General features: G+C 43.7%; 1 protein-coding gene across 1 annotated transcript; it reads left to right on the top strand.

Annotated features, from left to right (window-relative positions):
• Positions 1 to 3,722: 3,722 nt before the first annotated feature.
• LOC141589714 (uncharacterized) lies at positions 3,723 to 4,406 on the top strand. Its single transcript, XM_074410340.1, has one exon. It carries the CDS (start codon positions 3,723 to 3,725, stop codon positions 4,404 to 4,406), a length of 684 nt encoding a protein of 227 aa, XP_074266441.1.
• The last annotated feature ends 7,733 nt before the right edge of the window (positions 4,407 to 12,139 follow it).

The raw sequence follows: 12,139 nt of genomic DNA on the forward strand, positions 1-12,139 counted from the left end.
GGCTCCATTGCTTTTATGGCGGGGGAGGTGATGGAAGGAGTGGTGATGGGGATGAGCTTGGGCACAGATGTGTGTATAAGGGGAGAAGGTGCAGGGGGAGGGATGAGGAGTTGGACTCGGCTAGCGAGGCCTGGTGGTAAGGGGGAGGGAACGGAGGGTAAGACAACGAGTAAAGTACATGAGCATTCAAAGCAGAACGGGGAAGAACTATTGAGGGAGGAAGCACATAAACGGATGAAACTCAACTTAGACGGGGGCGTCTTAATACCTGAAGCGGAGGTTGACGAGGTTCAACCCCGCCAGGCCCAATGAATATCATACGCATAAACTGTCGGGGCCTGGGCAACCCCGACACGGTTACTACGCTCCGTGATTTGGTGCGGAGAGAGGCCCCAACCATTCGTTTCCTATGCGAAACTAAATTGAGTGGTCGTGAATTTAGGAGGGTGAAGGAGAGGTTGGATGGATACTTTGGGATGAAAGTGGATAGTGTAGATAGATTAGGTGGGCTCGCGAAGCTTTGGAAGAAGGAGATTGATTGCAATTTTGTTTCTGCTTCGGTTCATCATATGGACTTCGTGGTTAAGGGCGAGGTAGGGGATTGGAGGATTACAGGCTTTTATGGGTGGCCAGCGATGTCTGACCGACACCTCTCATGGGAGTTGCTTAGGCTTCATGGTAGGCAATCTAATTTGCCTTGGGTCTGTATTGGCGATTTTAGCGAGATTCTTTTTTCTACTGAGATGAAAGGGGGTAGTCGACCTCAATGGCAAATGAATAATTTTCGTGTTGTGGTTGATGATTGCGGTCTGAGAGATGTTCCTTGGGAAGGGTATAATTTTTCCTACGATAACGGGCAGGTTGGGGATGCTAAACGACAGAGTATCATTGACAGAGCCTTGTGTTCATCACCTTGGACGAACCTCTTTCCATATGCTCGACTGTTTTACTTGACGCTAGAATGGTAGGATCATGCGCCTTTAAAGCTTGTTCTTAATTGCAGGGAATAAGGGAACGGTAGGAAACGGTGTTTCAGATTCGAACAAATTTGGGTTGGAGAGGAGGGGTGTGGTGAGGCGGTAAAGCGTGGTGTTGAACGGGGATGGGAGAATTTGGTCTGTGTGCTAGAGGAGTGTTCTAAAGAGTTGCATAAATGGAAAGGGACGGACATTAACCAGATTGGACGAATTATTGGCCAAAAACAGAAGCAGCTGTGAAATTTGAACAATAAGGAACGGACGGATGACAATGTCCATAGGCGGCGTAAGCTTGTTGCTGAACTGGATACTTTGCGACGGCAAGAGGAGCAATATTGGAGGCAGAGATCTAGGGCGTTGTGGCTGAAGGATGGAGACAAGAATACGAAATTTTTTCACACTAGGGCTGGTGGACGTAAAAGAAAGAATTATATTGCAAAACTAGTCGATGATGAGGGTGTGACGAGGAATGGGGATGATGTTGTGGCCATCGTTGCTAATAGTTACTTTCAAAATTTATTCTTGTCTTCAAACCCGGTTTTTTCCAATGATGTGCTTCAGGGGATCGAGCAGCGAGTTACTGAAGATATGAATGCACATTTGCGACGAGAATATAGCGAGGATGAGGTGTTAGAAGCTTTGAACCAAATGCATCCGTTGAAAGCTCCTGGACCGGATGGGATGAATGGGTTGTTTAATCAAACTTATTGGGGTTCTATTGGTTCAGAGGTCGTGAATACCGTCTTAGCTATTCTGCGAGGTGAGGCATCACCAAGGGAGCTTAATAAAACTAACATTGTCTTAATACCAAAGAAGAAAGCTCCAAATAATATACGAGACTTCAGGCCTATCAGTTTGTGTAACGTGGCGTATAAACTTGTGTCCAAGGTGCTTCCAAATCGGCTGAAATTGTTTCTTGGTGAGATCGTCTCGGAGAATCAGAGTGCCTTTACCCCTGGGAGATCTATTTCGGACAATGTGATGATCGCTTTTCTGATTTTTCACTTCATGAAAATGTCAAAGAGTAGGGAGGGTTTCATGGCCATCAAGCTCGATATGGCAAAAGCTTATGATAGAGTCGAATGGGTTTTTATTGAACGGGTTTTGACCAATATGGGGTTTGATAGGAGATGGATCGCTCGGGTTATGGAATGTGTTACGACGGTATCTTTCTCGGTTCTTATCAACGGGCAACCTTCGGAGCTTTTAGACCGACGCAGGGTCTACGACAAGGTGATCCTCTTTCGCCTTACTTATTTGTTTTGTGCGCCGAAGTTTTGTCTAGTCTTATGAGACGGGCTGTTGAGGTGGGTAGTTTGGATGGGGTTCCGATTGCGAGTACTGCATCGTCAATATCGCATTTGTTATTTGCTGACGATAGTATCTTCTTTACGCGAGCGAGCTCGGAGGAAGCCGATGTGATTATTGATCTTTTGCGTCGATATGAGGCTGCTTCTGGTCAGCTGGTTAGTCTTGATAAGACTATGGTCTCATTTAGTAAGGGAATTCCGTTGCAGAAGCGAAGTAACTTAGCCACGCACTTGGGTATTGTGGAAGTCGATGAGCAGGAGCGATATTTGGGTCTTCCTACGGTGGTGGGGAGGTCTAAGAAGGTTCTTACGGATATTTTAAGAGATAAGGTTAGCAAGAGGCTAAATGGTTTGCGCGGGAAAATCTTATCTAGGGCGGGTAAGGAGGTTCTTATAAAGGTTGTTGCCAATTCACTCCCTACCTATATTATGAGTATTTTCAAAATTCCCGTTAATTTTTACGACGAGCTTAGATCTTTGATATCTCGTTTCTGTTGGGGCCATGAGGAAGGGAAGAAAGGCATTAGTTGGGTGGCGTGGCGACGGTTATGCCAGTCGAAAAGCTGTGGGGGTATGGGGTTTCGTGATTTTTATATGTTCAATATGGCGCTCCTAGGCAAGCAAGTGTGGCAATTGTTGACAGAGAAAGAGGGGCTATGGGCTCGTGTTATGAGAGGTAAATATTATTCGGCGGGTGATATAATGACGACCAACCTTGGTAACGCTCCGAGCTACACGCGGAGGGGAATTATTGAGTCCAGAAATGTGTTAGGGTGTGGGTGGAGAAGGAGGATAGGAGATGGACTTTTGACACGAGTGTGGACTGATGCGTGGTTACCCGAGACACAAACGGGTTGTATTTTGAGTCCACAAGTCACGGGGAGGGAGAATATGGCGGTTGCGGAGTTGATGGAGGAACACGGTGGGGGATGGAACGATGGTTTACTGGCTGCGCTTTTTATGCCCTTCGAGTGTGAACGGATCAAGCGGATCCGGTTGAGTGTAGCTAGGCCACAGGATGATTGGTATTGGGTGGGGGAGAAAGATGGGGTCTTCACTGTGAGATCGGCGTATCGACGAATAGCTGGGTATAAGGATGCATTAGAAGTAGGTGGTGTGTCGGAATGGGATAGGGAAAAGTGGTTGTGGAATAGGCTCTGCAAAGTCCCGGTATGGCCCCGTGTGAAGCTCTTCTTTTGGCAACTGTGCAGCGAGGCTTTGGCAACAAGAGCGAACATTACTTTTCGAGTTCGAGGTGAGTCTGCTTTTTGTTCTTTATGTAATTCTTATGTCGAGTCTAGTTTACACTTGTTTTGTGATTGTGCCATTACTAAGAGGGTGTGGGAGGGAGTTGGTCTCGGTGATGAGGTGGACGGGGGAGGTGGTGTGCGGGACTGGGTGAAAGAGAGGTGAAGGGCTTTCGGGTGACGGGAACATGCTCTGTTTATGGAGTTGTTGGGCTTTGTGGGAACATTGTAACAAGGTGATTTTTGACGCGCGTGAGGTGGACCCATTGAGTGTGGTGTGGCGAGCTATGGACGTGATGGAGGAAATTGAAGGAGGGGATTTTACAAGAGCTAGGCGAGGGGATGGGACCGTGAGAGGTGTGGCTAGAGTAGAGGAAAAGGGTTGGACTCCACCAACGTCGAAGTATGTCAAAATAAAAGTGGATGCGGGGGCAAAGGAGGGGGAAGGCGTTAGTGTTGGAGCAGTATGTCGAGATGGTAGGGGGAGGGTTCTGTGGGGTTCCTCGCTCGTGCAGGACCAATACTGGGATCCACAGGTTGCAGAAGCGGTTGCGGTTTTGGAATGCATTAGTGAAGCTGCGAGACGGAGGCATGATAAGATCGTCATGGAAAGTGATTGCTTGCTGGTGGTGGAGGCGCTTAGGAAGAAGGCTATTGGGAGAAGCATGCTTTCTTTGATTTTATATGATATTTTAGCTTTATGTAACTCTTTTACTTCGATTGTTTGGTCGTTTACTAGTCGCGTTAACAATAGTGTTGCGCATTACTTATCTCATCTTTTGCTTAGAGTAGTTGGTAGATCAGTGTGGTCGGATGTTTTACCACCGATTCCAAACAATGCTGTTATTCTTGATTCTCTTCTAATGCAGTAAGGCCTTCGGGTTTTCCCTCAAAAAAAAAAAAGATAAGTTAGGAGAAATTACGGGAAGGGGAGTAACAAAAGGAGGAGACTCCCTAACAACTTCTCTAGACTATGAGACTCGGACTCCGACTCTGACTCAGACTAAGACTCGAATTCGTCATCTTCTAGCTCTTCTTTGAACATCTCTCCTTCACCAGTTGTGAGCTTGAAGAGTCTTCCTTGGTTATTCATCCAGTTGATTTACTTTCTCCACCCTGTCTGCATTTTGGCTGGATCTACGTCGGTAATCACAGCTGTTGGATTGAAATGGTCATCCCGGAGTATCATGGTAATATTTTCATCTTGGGCTGCCCACACAAACCGATCTTCTCTGAATAAAAGGCTAACAAATTATCCGTCGAGACAAGGTGTCTAACAAGCTTTGGCGGCATAAGCTTTTCTTGTGGAATGAAGTAGCAGTCATGAAACACTTCAATTCCAGCTATCTTGTTGCCTTCGAATATCCAAGGTTCAGGAAATCCATGAAAAGATTCACGATCCCCTTCTTCGACAAAGTACTCATTCAGTGTGGGGTGCTACAGTCGCATCTGGATGCCTTGATGTTTTCGATTAAAAGATTGTGCGAGAATTTCGTAGGCTTCCTTGGTGGTGGGTTTGTACCCTTGCCCCAGAGGTATCTTCTTGGAATTACCTTCCTTGAAAGGTGGGAATGTATTCTTTCTGATGGGATTCAAAGGCATACCTGGGAAGTATCCCTGGGATTTCGGGATGTGGTTGACCACTAAGTTGGAGTAAGGATTGAAGTATGAAGGAGCGAGCTTGCTCTTTATGACATTGATGATCTGGAATCCTCCCAACTCATGTACATACTGGGTCAGAGACAATTTTATTATCGGACATCTTCTTAATCACAACCTTGATTGGAGAGGAAGTGATGTTTATGACTCGACCATCGAGTGGTATTTTGATTTTCTGATGAAGTGTAGATGTCACAGCTTTGGAAGCGTGAATCCATGACCTACCCATAAGTATATTGAAGGATGCTTCGATGTCGACAATATGGAAGTTGACCTTTCTTTCGACTGGCCCAGTGGCCGCAGTGAGATTGACGAGTCCTACCACTTTGCGACGAGTCCCATCATATGCGCGAACACTCTGAATAGTTGGAGTCCAATCTGATTCTTTCATTCCCAACTTGTATGCAGTTTTAAGTGGTATGACGTTGACTGCAGAGCCATCGACCACCAATGTCATGGGTACATTTTTTCTTGAGACATGTGATACTGATGTATAAAGCCATATTATGGGTGACACCAAATGGCGGTAGGTCCTCATCTGAGAAAGTAACTAGGTTAATTAGTTTGATAGAGTCCTGGAGGATAATGTTGACCACATCCTCAAGGTTAGAATCGGATGACACGTTAAGCTTAGCCCAGGCTTGCAGCAAAGCTTGGCGGTGTTGAAATGAACTAGCTATCAATTGTCAGACTGAAACATTGGCCCTGGTTTTCTGTAATTGTTTCATCAACAAGCCAGTAATGATATCCTCGTTCGTGTCTGTTTGAGGTATGACATTTCCTGTAGCCATTGGATTACTTGTTTGCCTTTGAGTGGTGCTTTGACATAGACGCCCTGATCGAGTGAGGTGGTTGACGTCGAGATCTTCCAAGTTTTTTACTAGAGGATGTTCAGTGAGGTAAACATCTTCAGCGTCATCTCTCCACACACTGTTAATCTCATTTTCTTTGAGCGCTTTCATTTGAACAATTTCAGCTACTAGTTCGATAATTTGTTGGACTAAATCATCAACTACCATGATAACCTATTGCATGGTGGATTCTCTAGATAGACTAGTGGCTATTTGCTTAGCCTTTTCCTCTTGAGGTGTACCGCTAGATCCCTTTAGTCGGGCAATGATGGCTTCTAATTCGGTGACTTGTCGATTCACACTCTTTGCCCATGCAACGAAATCCGAGATAGTGCTGTAATAGTGGAATAAACTCTTCTCCTTCTATCACATTGATCTCATCTTCGAGTGGAGAAATGAGGTACCAGCAATCCAAGGTGGATTCCTCGTCTGTAATCACTAAAATTCCAAGAGGATTTTGAGTGTTATTAGGCTTATCTGGAGGAGGGTGAGGTAATCTACGATCCTCATTCATATCTTGGATGACATGCTTTAGCTTGTAGCAGCTTCCAGTGTTGTGCCCTTTACCCCTATGGTACTCATAGTAAGCGTTACCATCCCAATATTTAGTTTTCTTTTCAAGAGCAGGATTAGGTGTAGGCCTATTGGTTGCATCCTACCTTGCTTGATCAATCTTTTCATTGCATTTGAGTATGTATCACCTATGTCAGTGAATTTTCTTTGAGCATTATTCCTCTTTGAAGTTTCCACGAGGTTAACTTCATCATTCTTGCTAGTGTAACCATAAGAACGAGTTCTAGCAGATGTGGAGCCTTGATATCCGCGTCCCACGGTTTTGGAAAAGAGTGCTTTGCGAATATCATCTTCGATTCTCATGCCTAGCACGGTTAAGTCTTTGAAAGACATGATATTTTGGTACCTTAAGTGGCTCATGTAGATTGGTTCAAATCGTCCACGAACTTCTCCACGAGTGGCCTCATTTGGATGCTCAACAAATTGGATGCTAGTTTTCCTCCACCTATTCAGGAAATCAGTGAAGCCTTCTTTGTCATTTTGAGTTAAGACTTCTAAAGGGCGCATGTTGACTTGGATTTCAGCATTATCTGTGTAGTGCTTGGTGAATTCGATTGCAGCATCATCCCATGTAGCGATCTTCTTGTGGTCCAGAAAATAAAACCACTGTCTAGGGATCGTGTCGAGAGATGAAGGAAAGATCCTTAAGAACATATCGGGTTTGATGCCCTTGATGAACATATAGTCTTTGAATATACGGATATGGTTTGGAGGATTTTCATGTCCCTTAAACATCGGAATGTCAGTCATGGTGAAGGTCGTAGGTAATTGGGCATTCACAACTTCATATTTCTAACTATTCTCTCTATAGATCTCATCTCCCTTCAGTATTGGCTATGGGCTCAGGTGTTCCCCAATGGTTGAGGTCTCTTAGGAGTGGGATGGGGATTTTCAGGAATGGGATTGTCTGTGGGAGGAAGTCTAGTTTCTACCGCAACAATGTGATCTTCAATTGTCTGCAGGCGGACGTAAGCGATGTCCTGGTTGGTTTGGAGGCAAAAAAGTGCAACCAAGATTTCTTTCATACCATTACCATTGGGTTGGGATTAAGCATTAATGCTTACGTGACTTTCCGCGTTTCCGAAAATCTTGGACTGAGAAGAAACCGATGGCGTATAAATACTTATTCGATTATGTTGCACACTTACCTGAAGAAAACATGAAGACTCGCATACAAGGATGACTCGACATGGATCTGACGCGGGTTTGATCGTTGAGCAGCGTGAGTGTGCTTACAACGGCCCTCTATTACCCGGCCAAGGTAATCGGGATATGTCACCATCTCGGTTTCCCGAGGCATTGAAATCGAAATTACAATTAAGAAACATTTATATAAATAACATATTTAGTGAATTACAAATGGATAAATGAATTAACAAGTGGAACCTATACATTATACAATCCGACTACTACTATGTCGTCCATCATCTAACTAAACAATTCGACTCCAAGGTCCGAAGCTCGTCCCGTCTCCCGCGTGATACCAAACCAAACCAAACCAAACCTGTATGCAAACTGCTCCCCATATGATCGTAAATACTGTATGGATCAACACAAGCCACCCCGGAAATAGGTGACAAATTACAAACAACCAATACACATCAGTTTTGATAATATAAATACTTAAACACGACATAAATTTTTAAATATGCAACACCACATAGAATGCACAATACGCGATTCTTCATTCATGAAAATTACACAATAACCTCACCGATACCAGGGACGCAGCCACAATACCACAACCGATGACAACACCCCAGCACCACCCACCAAACAGCCGGACTGCAGTACGTAAAACAGGTACTCGGGACACACTTGTGGTCCTGGGTCTAGGCGCTAACTGAACCCCTTCCAGGAGTCATGACACCACCCGAGCCCCTCCATAACTCAAGCCATTAATGTGCACATCCCTCTTGGAGTGGGAAGCTCCAAGAGGCGACTCAAGCGTAAGACGGTCTCCCAACCGCCTTACGTCTCCTCAACAACAACCATATCTCCACCATAGCCTCCACCATATACGATAAACACAATGAATGTAATTTGCATACAATATTCCTGTATACGACTCATCATGAGACACACCTCCATGTTACCATGAATACCAATTCCACATATACCCCGACTCATTAAATCATCATAATCCAATACCGTGTTAATATGCATTTCCGACAACTACATGTGACTCACAACAACTCCAATATCATAATATCATGCAAACCGACTCATACCATGAGGACACTAATAATAAGCACACAAACAAGCATTCATATTACTAAAACCGAGTAGGATAAACCTACCTTTTAGCATACTCCATAAGCAATCCGAGACAAGCAAGATCTCGTCTTATAAAACTGTCTTATCTTATATAAGCCATGTAATAACCATCACAATATGTCCTATACTATTATACAATACAAAACCCCTTATTGTTACCCTTTAATTACCCATATTACTAGGGATGGCAATGGGTAGGGTCTGGGTCAGGTCCACCCAGACCCGGACCCGGACCCGGACCCGGACCCGAGATTTTCCCTTTAGACCTGTACCCGACCCAGACCCGCAAGGGTCTAAAATTTGAGGACCCATACCCGGACCCTATGGGTAAGGATCGGGTCTGGGTCTACCCGCGGATCCGAGTTTCAGCCACTTTAATAGCAGGATTAACAGCTATGAGGTCTATAATATTAAAAAAAAAAAATCATACTATTTTAGCATTATGATTTTATTAATCTCTATTGTACAATACCAAATCCAATATACATACAAAAGAGATTAAGAAAGACAAAGAAGACCTAAATTAATTTTACCTCCAAATACATGTGAAAGAATCAAACTCGGAACACTAAAATCAATACCGTACTTGATAGCCGTCTCCATCTGACCGTCGATGGCTGCCGTTAATGGTAGTTGTCGGTCGCCGCCTATTATAGAGGTGGTTGTCAGTCGCGTATCAGTGTTGTGGTGGTGGTTTCCTTGTGTCAGTGGTGGAGTGGTGGTATTGTCAGAAGAGTTTGGTTGGGTTTTATCACTCTATGGGATGAGAGAAGAGAAAGAGACTTTAGTTGCTTTGGTTTCTACGGTCTGCCAGTATGAATTCAGAAAAGTTGTGATTTTGATTTTTTTTTTAAATAAAGGGTCTAAGGGTTGGGTATGGGTCTCATAACTTATACCCGGACCCGGACCCGAAATATTTTCTTAAGACCCATACCCATTGGGTCTGAAAAAATGAGACCCATACCCGGCCCATTAGGGTCCGACCCCCAGGGTCTGGGTCGGGTCCCCGACCCATTGCCATCCCTACATATTACTCATGTTAATTACTAATTAATTACCCACAATAAAACACTCAAAAAATAGGGTTTGATAAACGAAGGAGGAAAGGTAGATTTTACTCATAAGGTGGAAGGAAGGAGATGAAGGGTGTACAATCCTCTAATCCAAGCTTAAATCCCATGGAGCAGTGTTTAGGAGGGTTTTAAAGGGAAGGGAGAGGATTTGGAGTGATAGAGAAAAAGAAAGAGATGAATTAGGGTTAGGTGGATTAGGAGTCACGAGTTGCTTATAACGCGGTATAGTAAAGTGCACCCCATAAAGCGCTAGATCAGTCGGCCGAGTGCCACTCACTCGGTCAAGTACTGCATGTACTCGGCCGAGTGGCACATACTCGGTCCTCTACCACCTTCACTCGATGCACTGCACACTCACTAGGTCTAGTCTTGGTCATACTTCGTCTAGTGTACGACCCTCCCTTACTCCCGAGTAGCATCTCGCAAAGCCCAAGGGTCCTCTCACGCATCCCAAGGTTGTGTGTGATTGTAGGTGTGCCGATTCGAAATGATTTGGTTCGAGTGTTCAAAATTACGGCGTAACGCCTAGGAATTTGAATTAAGGACCCAAAAATGAATGGAAATGGATTGAAAAATCCGACACAAATTTGACTTGGTCTAGTTCGATTTTGAGCTTATTTAGGCCTATAATGATTTACATCTTACATTTTGAAAAACAAAAGATTATATAAAAAAAAAAAGAATTTTCGAAAAATAATAAAAAAGGAGTTTTGAAAATTTTGGCATGGTTTTGTTTACAAAAGGTGATATAAAGACTCGAAATAACACACAAAGTGTAAACATACAAACAAGCATTATAATGGTATGCATAGTGCTAGTAATGGGTATTACCTTAAAGGGATGGTTTCAACACCAAGATATCAAACCCTCGAATGTGGAGAGGTCCATGCCAAACAGGAGTAAGGTCGTTCCTAGTTCCATTCGCTCGAGTAGTGGAAGCTCTTGATACAAACATGAGTAAGCATCGTGGTGTGGTTGACATCAATCGCTAACCATATTCTAAGAACAAATAAGAATTTGCGCTATCGAGACGGGAAGATTGGTCGAATTGGTTTGGTTAAGAGCCTAGGAAGGCTAAATTAAACGATCTAAGAAGATCGACTAACGAGAATCAAACACTGTCTTATATAAACTATTTCCTAACCTTGTTCAAGTTTCACCACGGGTAACACAAAGACTAAGTCTAAGTGTATCATCCCCAACGGAGTCGCCAACTTGTGGACCAAGCGACCCGCGCCGCGCACATCCGCGTGTTGAGAAAGTATTAAGGCGATGGCACGTCTCCCACGGAACTTTGTAAACAAAGCACGTCATGGGCCGCTACCGATTTGAAAGGCTTTGAAACCTGTGAAAGTTTGAACAAGCCTGCATTTGAGGAGTCGCCTCCAATTTTTGTGGAAAATTGGAAAACGTTCTAATACTTCATGCAATGCCAACATGAAGCGTGACATAGACACTAAAGAGATGTGGAGTAAGGGGTGAGGGTACGTATTAGGAAGCTCTTTAATCGAACACCTAATCCCGCTCGCCTCGATAGCGGCCTCTACTAATGATCAGGGAAATCGTTTATACTCGATTTGTTGTTGATTATATGGATGCAATGAAACATCCATTAGATTAAACCTAGCATGTGAATTAGACTATATCGGTGAACATACAATCTACAATTAGTGGTCGAAATAGGAATTTATATTCAATGCATGTGAGAAAGGCCGGTCAAATAAATCATACAAGGTACAAAATATAAATTACATGGCGAATACAGAATTAATATCGCAAAATTACTCAAAAAAAAAATTAAAAGGAAGAAAATAAAATAAAATTAGGAAAATAAAATAAAGAAGTGAAATCAAAAATTAGACGATAGGAATACGTATTAGTCGATAAAAAAAACAAGCGAATTAAGTCAGGGCGAGTTGAGTTCGAGAGGCGAAACCTACTGAACAAAGACGGATGATGCGCCCTCTGAAAGGGGCGCAGCAATGAGTGCGTCTGTTCTAGAGGTGGGTTCTGACTGTGAGAGTCAGATCCGCAGCCGTTAGTGTTCGTTGGTGATTTTAGTCGACTGATTGATTAATTTGACTCGTAGGAAGTGATTTAACCATGTTTTACTGTATTAGAATCGTCGTGAATTAGGTCAAGATAGAATTTAGCGTAGATTTACAAGAAAAG

The sequence above is a fragment of the Silene latifolia genome, chromosome 7 (assembly GCF_048544455.1).
Source record: "Silene latifolia isolate original U9 population chromosome 7, ASM4854445v1, whole genome shotgun sequence".
Classification (NCBI taxonomy): Eukaryota; Viridiplantae; Streptophyta; class Magnoliopsida; order Caryophyllales; family Caryophyllaceae; genus Silene; species Silene latifolia.

Excerpts from the sequence above, each read along its gene's own strand:
- LOC141589714 (XM_074410340.1), top strand. The coding sequence starts at position 3,723 with ATGCTCTGTTTATGGAGTTGTTGGGCTTTGTGGGAACATTGTAACAAG.